Source organism: Salvia splendens, chromosome 10 (genome assembly GCF_004379255.2).
Source record: "Salvia splendens isolate huo1 chromosome 10, SspV2, whole genome shotgun sequence".
Classification (NCBI taxonomy): domain Eukaryota; kingdom Viridiplantae; phylum Streptophyta; class Magnoliopsida; order Lamiales; family Lamiaceae; genus Salvia; species Salvia splendens.
This window is the reverse complement of record NC_056041.1, coordinates 8,094,121-8,110,152: the sequence shown is the minus strand read 5'-3', so window position 1 is coordinate 8,110,152 and position 16,032 is coordinate 8,094,121. Positions and strand designations below refer to the sequence as shown.

The window sequence follows — 16,032 nt, the reverse complement described above, 5'->3', positions numbered from 1 at the left end:
TGAGTTCATTATATAAATAGAACTTAGATCTGATAGAAGAGGTGAGAATCTCTCTAGAGAAATAATCATATAGCAAGTCTGTGTTGTAAGCTGTAATTCGCAGATCAAGCAATACAAACCTGCCCCCATTTCTCCCCGTGGACGTAGATTTACCTCAGTAAATCGAACCACGTAAAATTCTCTGTGTCGTAATTTATTTTTACGAGCATTTATCATCATCAAAAATTCGCGGAATCATCATCCCATTTTCGAGAATAATTCATTCATGTTACAAGCTGCCCTCAAAATTCGGTAGGCCGAACTCATTTGTATTGGTATTTAAAGTGGTAGTAGTTGTGAAAAACAAGATCTTCGAATCTTTTAGGACAGACATATTACCCTGTTTAAGAGCTCTGATTCTTGCATCACATTCTGGATTGATAAGACAGTCATAACCACCTTCACCATCTATGTTTAGGATTTTATTGTGGTATATATTGAATTTCTGTCTTTGTGGGGTATAACTTCTATGCATGAAAATAGATATTTTCATATGCTAATATTCAACTCAATATATCTCCCCTGTCCCTCTCTCTATATGAAATAATCATGTGATGTAGTTTCGGATTGAGTTGTGAAATTATTTTAGTTGGAGTGGAGCGGCTATGAGCCTATGATTAACTATCATGTGATTATTTATCTAGAATTGAGTCGTGAGATTTAATCTCATAAACCAAACACAATATATATTTAATTCTGCAATATAATCTTGCAAACCGGAACAACCAGGTAAATACATTAAATTATCCTAAACTTTATAAGAAGAATGTCATAGACTCATAGATACGTTAAATTTGTAAGAATACACACTTTATAGATGGTTCTTGCATTTGATTAGTGTTTTTTGACAGAGAGAGGGGGACAACCACATATACAAGTACCATAAAATTACACATGGATGTAAAGAGAGAATTATAGAAATGCATTTACGTTTTCACTTTTCACACACACTAATCATTATGATACTTTTGAGGGTTGGAGATGATCCTAGCTTTGAGTTTGTGGGTTGTTATAAGATTATTGTTTTATGTGAAAAGTACTAACTTAGAAAATAAGTTTGAGCTTTGTTGAGGAACAACGCAATATTAGGTGTCAGTGAGTGTGAAGGCGTTGAGACTTGGAGCCGCAGCCTCGACTACCTTCCCAATTTGCTAAACTAGCATTTTTATTTGTTTTTTTAACTCTCAAATCTCTGTCATTGTTTCCCATTTCTAGTTATCACGTGAGCAACTGAAAAATGAAGTGGGACCCAATTGGATATATCATAAAGCCTGTTCCTTCTTATTACTGCAGCAAAAAAGGCGATTCCGCCGCCTTGGCGGCCCCCACACTCTGGCCCGACATCATGTGAGGAGGTTCAATCAGGATACGTAGTAGCCCGTTAAAGGAATGCCTTAACCCATTGGTTGCCAGAAGTCCATCTCCCAAGACCTCACACCTGTTATCTCTTATTATGGTAAGACTTGAAGTAATGTATGCAAGCCTTTTGTTGTGATTAATTAATTAGGGTCTGTACATATGTTCAAAAGATAAATGATAGCTGGATTATATGGTAATTTTTCTAATGGAATGCGTTCAACCTGTCTACTTATTTAACACATCTTTCTGGTTACATAGTTTAATTCAATCTTACTATAAAAGGAATCAACTTATCAATATTTGAATAAGATAATTTATGGTTGGAGAAAGCAATTTGACAAAGGGAAAATGCATTGAATATTATTGAATCATCCAAACTTTTGCCGTAATTATTTTTGGAAGCTCAAGACAAGTCCAACTTTGAAGCAAGATACCAGATAACCTTTTGTTTTCAATTAAAGTTTTATAATCACCCAATCATAATCACAAAGTATTTTACTTACAAGTTGCAAATAAGACATTGTCATTAAAATTGTAGTTTCACTGAAATAACGTTTAGGAAAAATCAGAGTCTAATAGATAGGTAACATCCTATAAATTGACAAGTGCTGTATGTCATATGTCTAAATTTCTATAATAGATTTCAATTTGTTAGACTGTGTAAAGTGTAAACAAATAACTTATCCCTCAATTCGAATTATATTTTTGTTTTTTCCATGTAAACTTTCTTCTTGCCAATCATTGATTATAGGGCTGTCAAATCGTGCGGATTGGGTCGTTATCGGGTCAACCTGATAATGACCCAACCCAATAAGGCCTAACCTGAACCCGACCTGTTAAGGAAACTGTAAATCCGAACACGAACCCGACCTGCTACCTTCAAATCCGAACACGACCCGCACCCGACACGAACCCGTTATCGACACGATATAATATGGGTTGACACGACACGATAACAACCCGAACCTGATATTACACGATTAAAACCTAATATTACACGATTAAACCTTAATTTTTAACCTAATTTACACAATTAAAATTCGTTTTATACTATTTAAACCTAATTTATAAGAAATTAAAAAAGTAAAGTAATATATATTTTTATAAATAATAATAAAAATAATAATATTATTTCTTAATGGGTTACCCGTATCCGACCCGCATCCGACCCGAACCCAACCCGAAATTATCGAGTTCTTAATGGGTCAACCCGATAAGGACACGGATCCAATAAGACTTGACCCCAACCCAATAATTTCATGCGGATTCGTGTCAGATTATCGTGTCGTGTCGAAAATTGCCAGCCCTAATTGATTATGCTTTGAGTTATCTCATTCTCCTAGTCTTAATCAGTGATGTATTGTCACCGCCAACTTGGCCAACCCCACTATCAATATACTACTAATATTTCTGATCAACCTTAATCTTTAGTTGAATTTTACCTTATTCTCAATGGAGATTAACTGATTGAGTTAAGATCTAGGCCGTCATCTAATCTTAATTTAAGTTATCACACAAGATTTATGTGACGGATCAGTTTATTCCGCAAAAGTAAAATAAATTAAAGATACTTAATGGCTTTCAAGCGACTAAGAATAAGTCTTTTAATATTGAGCCATAGAAGTAATTCTGCATATTCTAGATTTCAAAATCCGACCCTTCAAATATATGAATTGAACCATTTAATAATAAAAAAATTCTCAAAATAAACTAGAATATACATGTACAACTTTAGGTTTCCATGTCATATTTCCAACCCAAAAAGTGCAGATCTATGACTATGCCATATATGCAACTTTCTTGGAGGGCCATGATCTTTACATATATCTAAAAGGTCGAACCATAAATAAACCTTTTGAAAAGCCATATATATTCCCTTTAAACTCGACTGGCCATGTCATCATTTTAGAACTAGATATTTTCAATATTTTCAAGGCTCGAATATCTTTGAAGACATGAGATCCTTGGGACAACTTTGGTATCTACACTTAAAATAATGAATACCATTTAATAATGAAAGATTACTCGGTACCCATTTTGTCCCAAAACAATCTATCATGATTTAAAAAGATCCTAAAATATCTAGCGACACACCCATCAAAAAGAACAAAAAATATCTAGTGGCACAATTGGGGCTACACAACATTAAATTCAATTTTTGTAATAAAAATAATATTTGTGGGCACAAAAATTGATGACAAATCAGATTTGCGAAACGGACCATAGGGCCCCACCAAAAAAAAACGAAATGCTAGCTCGAGTCTATCTTGATACACAGTCACAGCTCATCCCCTTTAGATCTCTCGGCTGACGTGGCATTTTTCTATCTCTATAATATCTCTCTTTTTCCCACCTGGCCTCTCCTAACCTGCCACGTCACCCATTTTCCTAACCTGCGCCGAATGCGCACGATCTCCGCCTTCCATTCCCAATCAAGACTTGTGCCGTCACACCAAATCGGGCCGCTCATTTTAGCACCCACCACTAGCAGTTAGAGAAGAAAAAGCGCCAATAAAATATCCCTATCTTCCTTTTTCGGTATTTTATTATGAACTTTTCGGCAACAAGCGAAGGAAATTCACTCACTTCACATATAAGTAATTTATGTGGGAAGGAAATGAATATAGAAGTGTAGGTACTGGATAGATTGGTGGGGTGCTAAAGTGCGCCGGATTGGGAACGGTGCCGACGTGGCGGCTTGGGTACCGTTGGATTGAGTTTGCCTATTTCAGCTGCTCGCGGAGCTTCCCTGCCATGATTGATTGCCGTTTATGGAGTGCTAGAATTGTCAACTGGTTAATGAATTGACGCAGCTGCCTATTTGATTTTGACTTCGGAGGTGTTGGTTTGGTTTGTGATGATCTGGAGGAATCGAAGTTTGTGGTGGATTTTGGTGGTGCACTGTGTTGTATTGGAGTGGTTTTGAATTTTTTTTGTCGGAGGTTTATTGATTGGGGAGATTTTTGAGGTGTGAGATGGAGTTTCTCTAGTGCTTATTGTTTTAGGGGGTCTATTTCAACCCTAGTTCGTTAGTGAGGCTGATAAGAGTGATGGAGAAGAGTGAGATGGGGAAGACCGGGGATGGGTTTATCGATCGGAGTAAAGTGAGGATTTTGTTGTGTGATAATGATGTGAAAAGTTCTGAGGAGGTTTTTACACTTTTGTGTAAATGTTCTTATCAAGGTTTTGATATGCTATTCTTCTTCTTTATTTGGAATTAATTGATTTCCTTATTGGTTGAAGATGTTTTTATGTGATGTTTTGATTATACTGATTATTCTTGTTTGTATTATGTGTACTGCTATTTATGAAGCTGTTAAGTTTTTTATTGATCTATACTTGGTAATACCTATCTTTCATGGATCCAATGGATTAACGAAAGTTGCTTTTTGTGTTGTTTAGAAAGCCATTTATTATACTGATGATTCTTGTTTGGAATATGTGTACTCCTATTTATGAAGTTGTAAAGTTTTTTAATGATTTATAGTTGGTGATACCCATCTTTCATGGATCCAATGGATAAACGAAGCTGGAGTTTATTGTGGTTTAAGAAGCATATGCAGCTCCTTTAATGGCTTTACCAGGGTAGTTTCGCTCTTATAGAAAATTGGCTTAATTGCCAATATGATGTGATGTAGATTTAGTCAAGGATGTAGGTTACTGCATTTAGAAGCGTGAGTTGTTCTAAGTCAATGTTGCAAAGATTTTAAATGGAATTCCTCCGGGAATGCTTGATTAGACCCAATGAGTAAGTAATTGGAATAAGTCTAACTGCATTCCTTAAGTTTCAGTACTTCAGTAAAACTTCCTGGTCAGCTAGAACACAACTTTACTTCCGTAACTGGATCTGAGCTGTCCCAACTGATTCCATGCGCTGAAACATGATCCCAGCTGTTAGCTATATCAACCTTACAGAGCTCCTCCTTACTTTTATCACTTTCATCTTTGTCATAACAATTCACATGGAAAATATTGGAACTGTTTACGTAGAACTCATTCTAATTAACTTTTACATCATTTGTCACTTAATCAGTTGACGAAGATATAGGAGTTCATTCAACTCCGTGTATATGCAGTACTGCGCATCTCTACAATCGGTTGCTTTAGTACTACATTCTGGAAAATTTCTGAATCGTATCTGCAGTAAGGGTTTCTGTTCTTTTTTATTGTCTATAAAGTTCCCATCAGACACGTATAACAGCTGTCGGAAAGTTAATTCAATTTGGTGATTGTTTGAGTAGAAAATGTGCTGCAAGTTCTTATATTATCAGATTATTAGTGTAATTGGTGCCAGTTTCTCTGATGTCGTACTGTGATCTATAGTGAATTTTATTAACTTAAGAGAAAGAATGAAGACAAGTTCACGAACTGTCTTAAGAGCTTGGAGGAACTTATTAGTTTTGAATTTTGGAACAGTTGCCAGATAAGACTCTGACAAACTTGAGAAAAAAGCAAGGATCTAGTTATTGATTTTGGAAAGTTGATTTGATTTTTAATTTATATCATGCATTCTCAACCATCTGCGGATTTTGGGTCCTAAATGTAATGAATCTTTATTTTCAGCGACTGCTGTAAAGTCACCAAGACAGGTGATTGATGCACTGAATGCAGAGGGGCCTGATATAGATATTATCCTTTCTGAGGTAGACCTTCCAATGTCTAAAGGACTGAAAATGTTAAAATATATTATGAGGGACAAAGAGTTGAGACGAATTCCTGTGATAAGTAAGTATTCACTCTTTTCGTTACTCGTAGATCTTTTAAATTATAAATATTTGAATCAAATTTAATTATTTTGCTGCTTATGTTTTGCTAGTGATGTCAGCTCAAGATGAGGTTCCCCTTGTTGTGAAGTGCCTGAAATTTGGAGCAGCTGACTATCTAGTGAAACCATTACGTACAAATGAGCTGTTGAACTTGTGGACTCATATGTGGAGAAGAAGGAGAATGGTACATTACAATCTACTTCACATAAAGTACTATTTATACTTTTCAAATTTTCAAACATTAACAGCTGTGCATGACTCTTTATTCATAGTCATGGGCGGATCTACATGGTGTGTTGGTGGGGCATTTGCCCCTCATCAAAAGTTTATACCAATGTTATTTTTCTTTAAATTTAAAATTTTATTTTAAATTCTCCTTTCAATGCCCCTTCTCATTACTATAAATTTTGTTTATAATATATTTTTGCCCCCCTTCAACACCAATTCCTGGCTCTGCCCCTGTTCTTAGTCATCTAGAAAACTTTCCCCTACAAAGTGATATACTGAACAAATGAAGCGTAAATTCCGAGGTTTTACTATCTTGGCTCATGATGGGTCTACACCAGCTAGTGCCACTTCTTCTTTGTTGGATCCTTGGTGTGCATCAGTTACCCTTCACATACTACAAGAATAAACTCTTAGATAGGAATTAGGATTTAGATAGATGGTTGTTAAGTATAAACTTCATCATGCAAACCATGTTTATAGAACTAATTTTCCATCAGTTTTAGGCATTTTTAGGACTTATCGTGCTACCATTCATGTATCGTGTTTAAAATCACTCTCTTTCTTTGCACCCAGGCTACCTTGAAGCAAGGTGTCGTAGTCATATTGTCAAATTTCCTATGTGGGGTGTTGTGTGCATAGATTGTGTTTTCTTTGAGAGAGTACGTTAGCAATGCATTCCTTAATGTAGTATTTAAACTATGATTGTATCTGTCTAATTTTTCCATCTACAGCTTGGACTTGTGGAGAAGAACATCATAAGTTATGATTTTGATCTGGTGGTGTCTGACCACAGTGATGATGCTAACACCAATAGCACTACCTTATTCTCGGATGACACAGATGACAAGTCCCGAAAGAGTACTAACCCAGAAATGTGTGTCTCAACTCACCAAGAAGATGAGGTGAGTTTGATTTAATGTATTGAAATCACCCTTAAAGTATACAATTCGCGACTTGTAGTTATTCTAGTGGGACAAGTCAGCAGGGAACTTCTTTAGTTATAACTGAAGAGTAGTGATCTTGAGGGGAGATTATTGTGGTCAATCCAATATGATCTTGTAATGAAGAGCTTAAAATTATCAGAGCCTAATACTATATCAACATTACTTGCAGATTCAACTACTTTTTAGCTGCTTATTCTCAATTAAGATTTGATCCACTTGCATCTGATTTGTCTTTGCATCTATATTTTCAGATAGATACCACCACAACTGCTCCTATAGGTACTGTAGATGAGGCTCGGCGGGAGTGTCAGCCTGATGTGCCAGGAATAAGTGACAGGCGTACATATGAAATGAGGATAGGTGAACTGATCACATGATTTAATCATTTTATGACTCCTTCAAGCTGCTAATCTTGTGCACGTGTGTATGTGTGTGTATTTCAAGAATGAAGTCAAAAGTGTCTTTTCCTTGGGTTATTTGAGCATATGTTTCCTATGTGACTGTTAACTAAAAGCTGGAAGCATGGATCAATTAGTTAAAGTGCCTGCTTCAATTGATATGTACACCAGGAAAATTGTGGATCCCTCTGGTCCCAACTTTCTGGGGACCTCAGTTTTGTAGGACACTGGTATTGTCATGATCATATGACAGCGATCTGGTAGTCCAAATGAAAATGGAAGATTTGTCTGCGACTTTTGCTGCTTGGCTTTTCATAACTCAGCAGTATCATAGGTTTTCCCAACCCTTGTCCCCCCTTTAGGGGGATCTTACCTTAAATCATTTTATTTCCGGACTGCTGAAAAATCTGAAGATGCTTTGCTATCATACATATTCTGGTCCTCTGGAAGTGGCCAAACTGATGTTTCTGAAGTTTCCTGTGTGGATCATAAGTTATGGATGTGTTTCAGTCCTTCACAAGAATATGAAACTCACGCTCTTGTTCACGAAGTAGGCTGTTGATGTGGTATAGCTTCAAATACAATAAAGTTTTTATGCTCATGAAAGCAAATCCTGTCAAAGCTGCTTCAACTTAGAATTCTCTCTTTGTTTCACCTAAGGGTTTTTGGGTTTTGCTCCTCCATCAATTTTCATATGCTATTATGATTCTGAATAAAGATTTCCAGCAATTTATGCAACTCCAGTGCATATGCATGCTAGAGAAGTAGAACTGTAATTTCGAGTTTCTTTAATCTATTTCAGTCATGAACAGCTTTAATTGAGTTCTTTCCCCTCTTTGATAGTTTTCACAGCAAGTTTGGCGTATGAGCTATCATTCATTGATTTCTTCTGGGTGCAGCACATTGTATTCTTTTGAGTTATTTCTTGAGTATCTTACTGAGATTTTAAAAGATTAAGGCTTGACCAGAGCAAGCTTTTCTTGAGTTTTCCTGTTCCCATATGACATTAGCCTAAATGTGCTTTTAAATTTCTTCAGGACAAATTTTACCTTTTTTAAGGAAGAATGAATTCAAGATAGGTGAATCATCTGCTTTCTTCACCTATGTCAAATCCAGCATATCCAAAAGCACCAACCATGGGTCTTCTTCTGTTCCTGATAACACAGCTCAGCATGTGAGCTTTGTGGAGAATCACATACTGAATGGTGAAGTGGGTTTTAGCATCGAAGCAGAAAAAACCATACTGAATGGTGAAGTGGGTTTGAGCGTCCAAGGAGAAAAAACTCATGAGACCCTCGAAAACCAGTCGCTGCCAGATGAACAACCAAGCAGTAGTAGTGCTCCTGAATCGTTTATTATGGACAGGTCATGCACTCCTCCTAAATCACTGGATATATCTCAACAGAGGAACTCAAAGGAGTTCTCTCAGGAGCATATGCATTTAGGAAATGATTCTCCTAATGAAGGGACTGGATCTTACCCATATCCTTATTACATGTCCGGAGTAGCAAATCAAGTGCCCATGTCATCGGCATCTATGTATCCTAAGAACATCCACGATATAAGCAACCATGCTAATTCTGCTTTGATTCCTCAGTACAATCATGTTCCACAATGTCCTCCTCACATCCCTGGAATGGCATCTTATCCTTACTACCCGTATGGTATATGCTTACAACCAGGTCAAATGCCTAGTCCACATCCATGGCCATCATTCGGAAATTCTACGTCCAGTGAAGTGAAGTTAAGTAAAGTCGACCGTAGAGAGGCGGCACTGTTGAAGTTTAGGCAGAAACGGAAGGAAAGATGCTTCGACAAGAAGATCAGGTATGTGAATAGGAAAAAACTAGCGGAGCGTAGACCTCGTGTAAGGGGCCAGTTTGTGAGGAAGGTAAATGGTGTTGACGTGGATCTTAATGGCCAACCTGAAGATGATGAGGAAGAAGGGGAAGAATATGATGAAGATGATCAAACTGCTAATATGGAACTTTCACACGAGGATGGTGTGTCCATGTGCCAATAATGATCCTTACCCAATGAAGGTACTCGGTTTGTAAATTTTAATGGTTTTCTCGCTCTTTCCATTACATATTCTCACCTTATCATTCACTTGCGTATTAATCACTTTGTAATGCAGCCTGCAGAAACAGAAAGCATGCGGGTCTTGTTGCTCACTGTTGATTAGTACAGATAACATGTGGCAGATCCTCTCCGATCATCACCAAATGGTTTTGCGTTCATCTTTGAGATCTGCCACGTGTGATCATAAAAGATAAATATATCTGGACATGAAGGTAGGAGTACGTAGAGCTATTCTTGGAGATTCTCGTTGGGGCTGGGTCGAGGAGACAATTTGTGGATTTCTGCTAGTTCTTTAACTGTCTCTCATTGGATTCTCGAGATTGAGGAAAAAGGTAAAGTTAGATATATATCATATCTGGATTAATTTCCAACAGCGACACTTACAGACCGCTCATATTTTAGCTGAAACTATTGCCATCCTACCCACAGTGCATGATATATAAGACCCATTTCTGAAGTGCTAAGGGTATCTTTACTATGAGAATCTAGCTATGACTTCCCTTTTACATTACTTGTTTCTAAATATAACAAAATTTGTGTTGTGTTTGTTTGCTACATATGTTCTGATATGGTTGATACAGAATAAGATATTCTATATAGTAGATAGCTAGCTACATACCCTACAGGCTGTCAAGACTCCCATTGCAACTTCATGTGCTACTATCATTTAAGGGTCAGTTTGCTAGGGTAGATTACTCTTCTATTTTTCCGTCTTAGTTATCTGACCCAAAATGTGTGTTCTTATCATGTTTTACCTTATCTATCTTCCCTACCAAACGTCTCTAATTAGGTAGGTGTATCATATAGTTAGTCTTTCTCTTTGTTTATTTATTTATATATGTAGATGGTTTTACTCATCCGTAACTGGTTAGGAGTGCATGCAAGAATCAGCACGAAACAGAGGATGCTAATTTTGATATAATTGTACCTCTGCATATGGAAGTCATTCGCATACACTTTAGTGTCTCTTCAACTCTAGTTTCAAAATTTTAGAGCTTGAACTGTTAGTAGTTTCTTGTTTTTTTTCTTCTTTAAAAGAAGATCAATAATGGTTCCTTGTCTAACCTGTGATGACTTGCACTTCTAGCTTATTGATTAGAAGAAAGCGTCTTACCAACCGAGATGCATTTGACTTATACTCATTCCGTTTCCTAAAAATAATAGAAATACTTTTTTTGTTTGTTTTCTAGAAATAGAACCTTTCCATTTTAGGAAATGAACCCTACAATCCGCTAACAATAATTCTACTACTTTTTTCCTCTTCTCTCTTACTTTATTCATTTTTATTTTTCGCTCATAATTTATTAATTTTACATTAAAATTCGTGTCATTTCTAAAATTCATATATTTAGGATCTTATTTGCTTCAAAACACAATAGTACTCCTACTTTGCCAACCAAGTTTTTTAGTTCGCGGCCTAATAAGTCAATCACTTTTTAACCCATTTTGGAATTTGAACTAGTGCTTTTTAAACATTTCAATAATTATTCATCCTGAACTGTATCAACTTTAATATTCACAGTCATCCTGCTTTGAAACATCGTCATTTTACAAAGAAATATAAGAGTCGAAATCGCTACAAATTAAAAAAAATGAAGTAGTTATTGAAATGTTTAAAAGTGTCGGTCAAAAATGCAAAATAAATCAAGATTAATGATTTATTGTCCATCAAAACAACTCAGAGGATGAGATATACAATCAGATCAATTTTGTCCATCAAAATAATCCACACCTCAGCATAGAGATAATGATAACCAAAACATACGTACTCTTGAAATCATGAAGACGAGCGGCGTGTCAACTTGAAGTAGAGAATCACAAATATGGCGATTACTAAGAGCACAATGATAGTGCCGATGATATACTTGTTTCTCCTCATTTTTCTTGATATGTTGGTCAGAATCTTTTTGCTCCGCCCGATGGATGTTATCATCCACCCCATGAAGCTGCAAAAAGTAGTCATATACTATCATTTTATCTCGGCTAGACAGTTTCACCTGAAGGAGGCAGACTAGACACGAAGACGAGACTTATGGTGTTATGTGCCTGCAGGATGGATTGGCGTTGCTGGTGCAAATCATGAAGAATTGAGACTCCAAGCTCCTCAGTTTCAAGCATTGTTTTCCGACCTTCTAATCTTTCAGTTGCCATTAGTAGCCTTGCTCGTTGATCTGCTGACGCCTGGATAATCGAGCAATAAATTAGAATGCAATTACTTACCCGGGGTGAATACTGGTATAAGCTCGTTTTGAAGGCTCCTTTAGCAATACTAGAAGAACAATGGAAAGATCAGTACCGTTAATGTGTGTGCCATTCCTGATTCCAACAAGTCATCCGTAGCAGCTTGGTTGGCATTACCCAACGTCATCCTCTTCACTTCTGATTTTAAATTGTTCAAATCTGTTTTGTTTTGTTTTGTTTTGTGATCTCTCAGCTTGACAAGAAGCGTCGCTTTCACACATGCCGACAAGCTCCTACATCCATTTTATGTATCTTAGATATTAATCACAAGCTGGACATTAGTATAGAGTCAAAGAGCATAAGGATCATTGTTCATATGAAGTGAACCAATTACCAGTGCATCAGCATCTTCTAATCCTCCTGCAACTTCGGATATTTTCTGTTTCTTTTGTTCTGTGATCAGGGACATTAAACCAATATCAGCAGCAAATGGAAGTGAAAATGAAGTACATGCTTTGAAAGAACTATAGTATAGTCGAGTGTCTTAAACAAGAGATAAGAAGTGATGGTTAATTGTTTGTGACACCTCCTAAGTTATAAAAGCTTCAAGGACAGTCTAGCATGTGGTTTTGAGTTTTGACTCTGAACGAAAACTAAAAACAACTTACAAAGCTACATCCATCAACTCAGTCCTCCTCCAAATTAGCTTGAGATTGTCAACTGGAGGATTCCATTTTTGTCCCAAATATGATACAAATACTGGAATACTTAAATGGTACTTGTACTGTATGTAATAGATTACTGAAGCAACCAATGTTTCTAGATACTTTTTGCAGCTATTATTTATCAGCTTCTCTAAAAAAAAGGATCATCAAAAAATTGTGCACATGATATTTCCATTTTTTCCTATACTCAACTATTCAAGAAGGTTAATGACTTCTCTTTACAAATGATTCTACTCAAAACATCAACTGCCACGTTAAGTAAAATTCAAAAATAGGCAAATGGAGGCATTCTGCTTGATAAAGTCAATCTTAAACACCATGAACCAACTATCCTGCATTTGTGATCAGAAGCAGAACGCCTTACAGGAATCCTACTTCTACCTAAGCATCTAGATGTGTCAATTGTACAAGTTAATGGAATTTTAGCATTTTAGTCAAAAGCATTCCTTAGACATGCATAAATTTGACACAGCACCATGTTAGGAATTTAAATTGCCAACGGGAAGAATAGGAGAATCAACACATTTTCATCAATTTATGTGTACCATCACATTTAGTGTTCTGATCCCTTTTCTTTTGTAATACTCCGTATTTTATAACATGATATCAACAACACATTTTCATCAATTTATGTGTGCCATCACATATAGTGTTCTGATCCATTTTCTTTTGTACTAATATTTTATAAGTGAGTCCAGTCACATAGTTGTACTATCAAACTGGCAATGTGATTATCATCCTACATTCACCTAGAAGCAGCTGTCCTCTGAAAAAATGGTGTGCTATATGCCTTTCATCGTAGAGATGCACAGGCATTAAAGATCAGACTTATCATTGGTTATCATGGAATAAGAGCCTCCACATAGCTGCTCTCCCGGAAGGACGGCGTCCATGCCGCTGGCGCGGCTTTGTGTTGTCCGCCGCTGTGCTCTTGCCTATGGCACGGCGCTGCTCGATGCATCGAGCACGTCCGTGCCGCTGAGTAGGCTGACGTGGCGCGACGGGATTGCCCAACGGCATTTTCAATTTTTTTAAAAAAAATTTTAATTTAATTTAAAAAATCTTTTTAAAATAAAAAAAATATTTTCTCACTTCCCAATAAATTATATCCGTTTTCTACCCACTTTTAATTTATTTTTCAATTTTCTCCAAAATTCACATTTTCATCTATAAATACCCCACTTCCACACAAAAAATTTCCCACCCCACTACACAATTCTCATATAAATTCTCTCATCTAAATTCTCTTATCAATTCTCAATCTTTTACTTTTACAAAAAAATGTCCGGCTCCGGCGATCACCCTTCCGACTCCCGCGGTTGGAACCACGAATGGTTCGACTCGCAACCATTCCCTAGTCCGGAAACGCAATTCTCGGCTCCTCCTCAAACCCAAGGTTCTCAAGTTCCGGGTGGCTACCGGCCTTACCCGGTGGACGACCAAGATGCCCCCGATGGGCGATACGGGTGGGCACCCGAACCCGAATCGGGAGGGAGCGGCGGCTCTCAAACTCATCCTACTCCCCATGGTGTCCGCACCCCGTACACTCCGGCGGAGATGGATCAGTTATTCAAAGCCTATTTGATTATCTCCGAAGATCCGGAGGTTGGCACGAACCAAAGCGGGGATAGGTTTTGGTGGCGCATCTCTCGCCGGTACAATGAAAACCGTCCGGATGGAACCATCGAGCGCAATGAGAGTATGGTGCGCAATGCCATCTTCAGAGCCAACGAAGAAATCCAAAAGTTCCAGGGGTATTACCTCCAGGAAGAGCGGTCGGCGGGGAGCGGCAGGAGCGAGCTAGACATCATCAGTGCCGCGTTGGCGACCTACCAATCCCAACATTACAAACCGTTCAACTACCTCAGCGCTTGGCAGGAGGTGCGTGTACATCCGAAGTACACGGGAGGCGTATCATCCTCCTCCAGCTCCTCCAGCTCCTCCAGTAAACGGTCGAGGTCGGTATCCCTATCCGATGCCGGCGAGGATGAGGTGGCTAGCCAGCTTGCCGGAGCTAACTTGGGTAGCCCCGACGCCGGCCCGAGCAGTTCCCAACGCCGGCCGCAAGGAAGGAAGAAGGCGACGGCCAACCGCCGTAGCGCCGCGACTCCATCCGCCCCCTCAACCCCCCACAAACTCGTTGTGGATCCTTTTGGCTCAACTTAATTTGGCCGATAGGTCAAATATGACTCCCGAACAACTTGATTCACATTTGGCAATGATACGAGGTCTCCGAAAAACATTGGGGATAGGGCCAGAGGACTTATCTTCCACGGGGGTATTTTTTAGCCTTTAATTATGTATTTTTTATTTTTTAGGATTATAATTATGTATATTAATAATATTTTAGGATTTTAATTATGTAATTTTTAATTTTTAGGATTTTAAGTTTGTAATTTTTATTTTTTAGGATTCAATTATGTAATTTTTATATTTTAATGTATTTTTAGTAATTAAAGTATTTAAATTAAATAATGGAATGATGAGACCTTGAGCATGTCCTTGCAGAAGAGCATGAATGTTGTTGTTGTGCTCTTGGGGAAAAACAGAGAGTAAAAAATTAATAAAAGTGGGTCGGGGCCCACATCCGTGCTCTTACCAAAGAGCACGGATGTGAATGCTCTAACAATCTAACTAAGCAAGAGCACGGACGTGGATGCTCTAACAATCTAACCGACAAAACTGGATGTAAAATCTAACAAGAAACACAAAGAGGACTGGAAATATTGTGTGTCACCTCCATTAAGGACACTAGCTGCAGTAATCTTTTTCGAAAGATTAGCAGATATCTCACAGTATTGCCGCTCATATCCCTCAAATACCTGACTCATCTTTTGACACCTCAACAATCTCCTGCAATCCACAACAACAATGCTCAATTCCAAAAATAATCCTACGCCACACTGATTCTCATTTCAAATATTTCCACAGACATCCGACCAATAGCCATTATCAACTAATTCTAGTTTCTTAAAATTTTACTCCTTACTAATTCTGTCAACACCACTATCAACCAATCCTGATCGTCAATTTTCAGAAATCGTATCACTGATTCGATCGACATAAGCTATCAATTATTCGGAATTCGAGAATGTGAAACGAGGAGCGGCATTGAATTTTGATCAATCGAGACGATTTACCTTAGGTTGATCGGATCGCCGGAAAATAGCAGGCAATGATCGCAGAAAGCACTGTGGAATTTGATGGAAGTGACTGCCGTAACGTTAATGGTGGGGAACGGGGTGATGATGATTGGCGCCACCACGTCAAATCTGAAAACACGAAAATACCCTCATCTGCTCCGCGTCGG

The 16,032-nt window shown here is 37.7% G+C and overlaps 2 protein-coding genes across 2 annotated transcripts; one reads left to right on the top strand and one right to left on the bottom strand.

Annotated features, from left to right (window-relative positions):
• The first annotated feature begins 3,886 nt into the window (after positions 1-3,886).
• On the top strand, positions 3,887-10,439 carry LOC121751326 (two-component response regulator-like APRR1). Its single transcript, XM_042146048.1, has 7 exons — positions 3,887-4,581; positions 5,962-6,123; positions 6,215-6,348; positions 7,124-7,294; positions 7,588-7,696; positions 8,772-9,776; positions 9,872-10,439. The coding sequence occupies exons 1-6, from the start codon at positions 4,449-4,451 to the stop codon at positions 9,755-9,757; spliced, it is 1,695 nt and encodes a 564-aa protein (XP_042001982.1). The 5' UTR covers positions 3,887-4,448; the 3' UTR covers positions 9,758-9,776; positions 9,872-10,439.
• A 1,720-nt stretch (positions 10,440-12,159) lies between these two features.
• LOC121751327 (vesicle transport v-SNARE 13-like) lies at positions 12,160-15,974 on the bottom strand. The gene is made up of 4 exons (XM_042146049.1): positions 15,863-15,974; positions 15,460-15,575; positions 12,392-12,450; positions 12,160-12,290 (listed from the first exon to the last, which is right to left on the bottom strand). Exons 2-4 carry the CDS (start codon positions 15,551-15,553, stop codon positions 12,171-12,173), a joined length of 273 nt encoding a protein of 90 aa, XP_042001983.1. The 5' UTR covers positions 15,554-15,575; positions 15,863-15,974; the 3' UTR covers positions 12,160-12,170.
• Positions 15,975-16,032: the final 58 nt, after the last annotated feature.

Bases quoted from the DNA above. Each gene is read 5' to 3' on its own strand.
- LOC121751326 (XM_042146048.1), top strand. From the start codon at position 4,449: ATGGAGAAGAGTGAGATGGGGAAGACCGGGGATGGGTTTATCGATCGG. The intron at 6,349-7,123 runs GTACATTACAAT...TTCCATCTACAG, and splicing joins TGTGGAGAAGAAGGAGAATG to CTTGGACTTGTGGAGAAGAA. The intron at 7,697-8,771 runs GTGAACTGATCA...AAATTTCTTCAG, and splicing joins TACATATGAAATGAGGATAG to GACAAATTTTACCTTTTTTA.
- LOC121751327 (XM_042146049.1), bottom strand. From the start codon at position 15,553: ATGAGTCAGGTATTTGAGGGATATGAGCGGCAATACTGTGAGATATCT. The intron at 12,451-15,459 runs GTGACACACAAT...CCCTGATCACAG, and splicing joins AGCTAGTGTCCTTAATGGAG to AACAAAAGAAACAGAAAATA. The intron at 12,291-12,391 runs GTAATTGGTTCA...AAATGGATGTAG, and splicing joins TAGAAGATGCTGATGCACTG to GAGCTTGTCGGCATGTGTGA.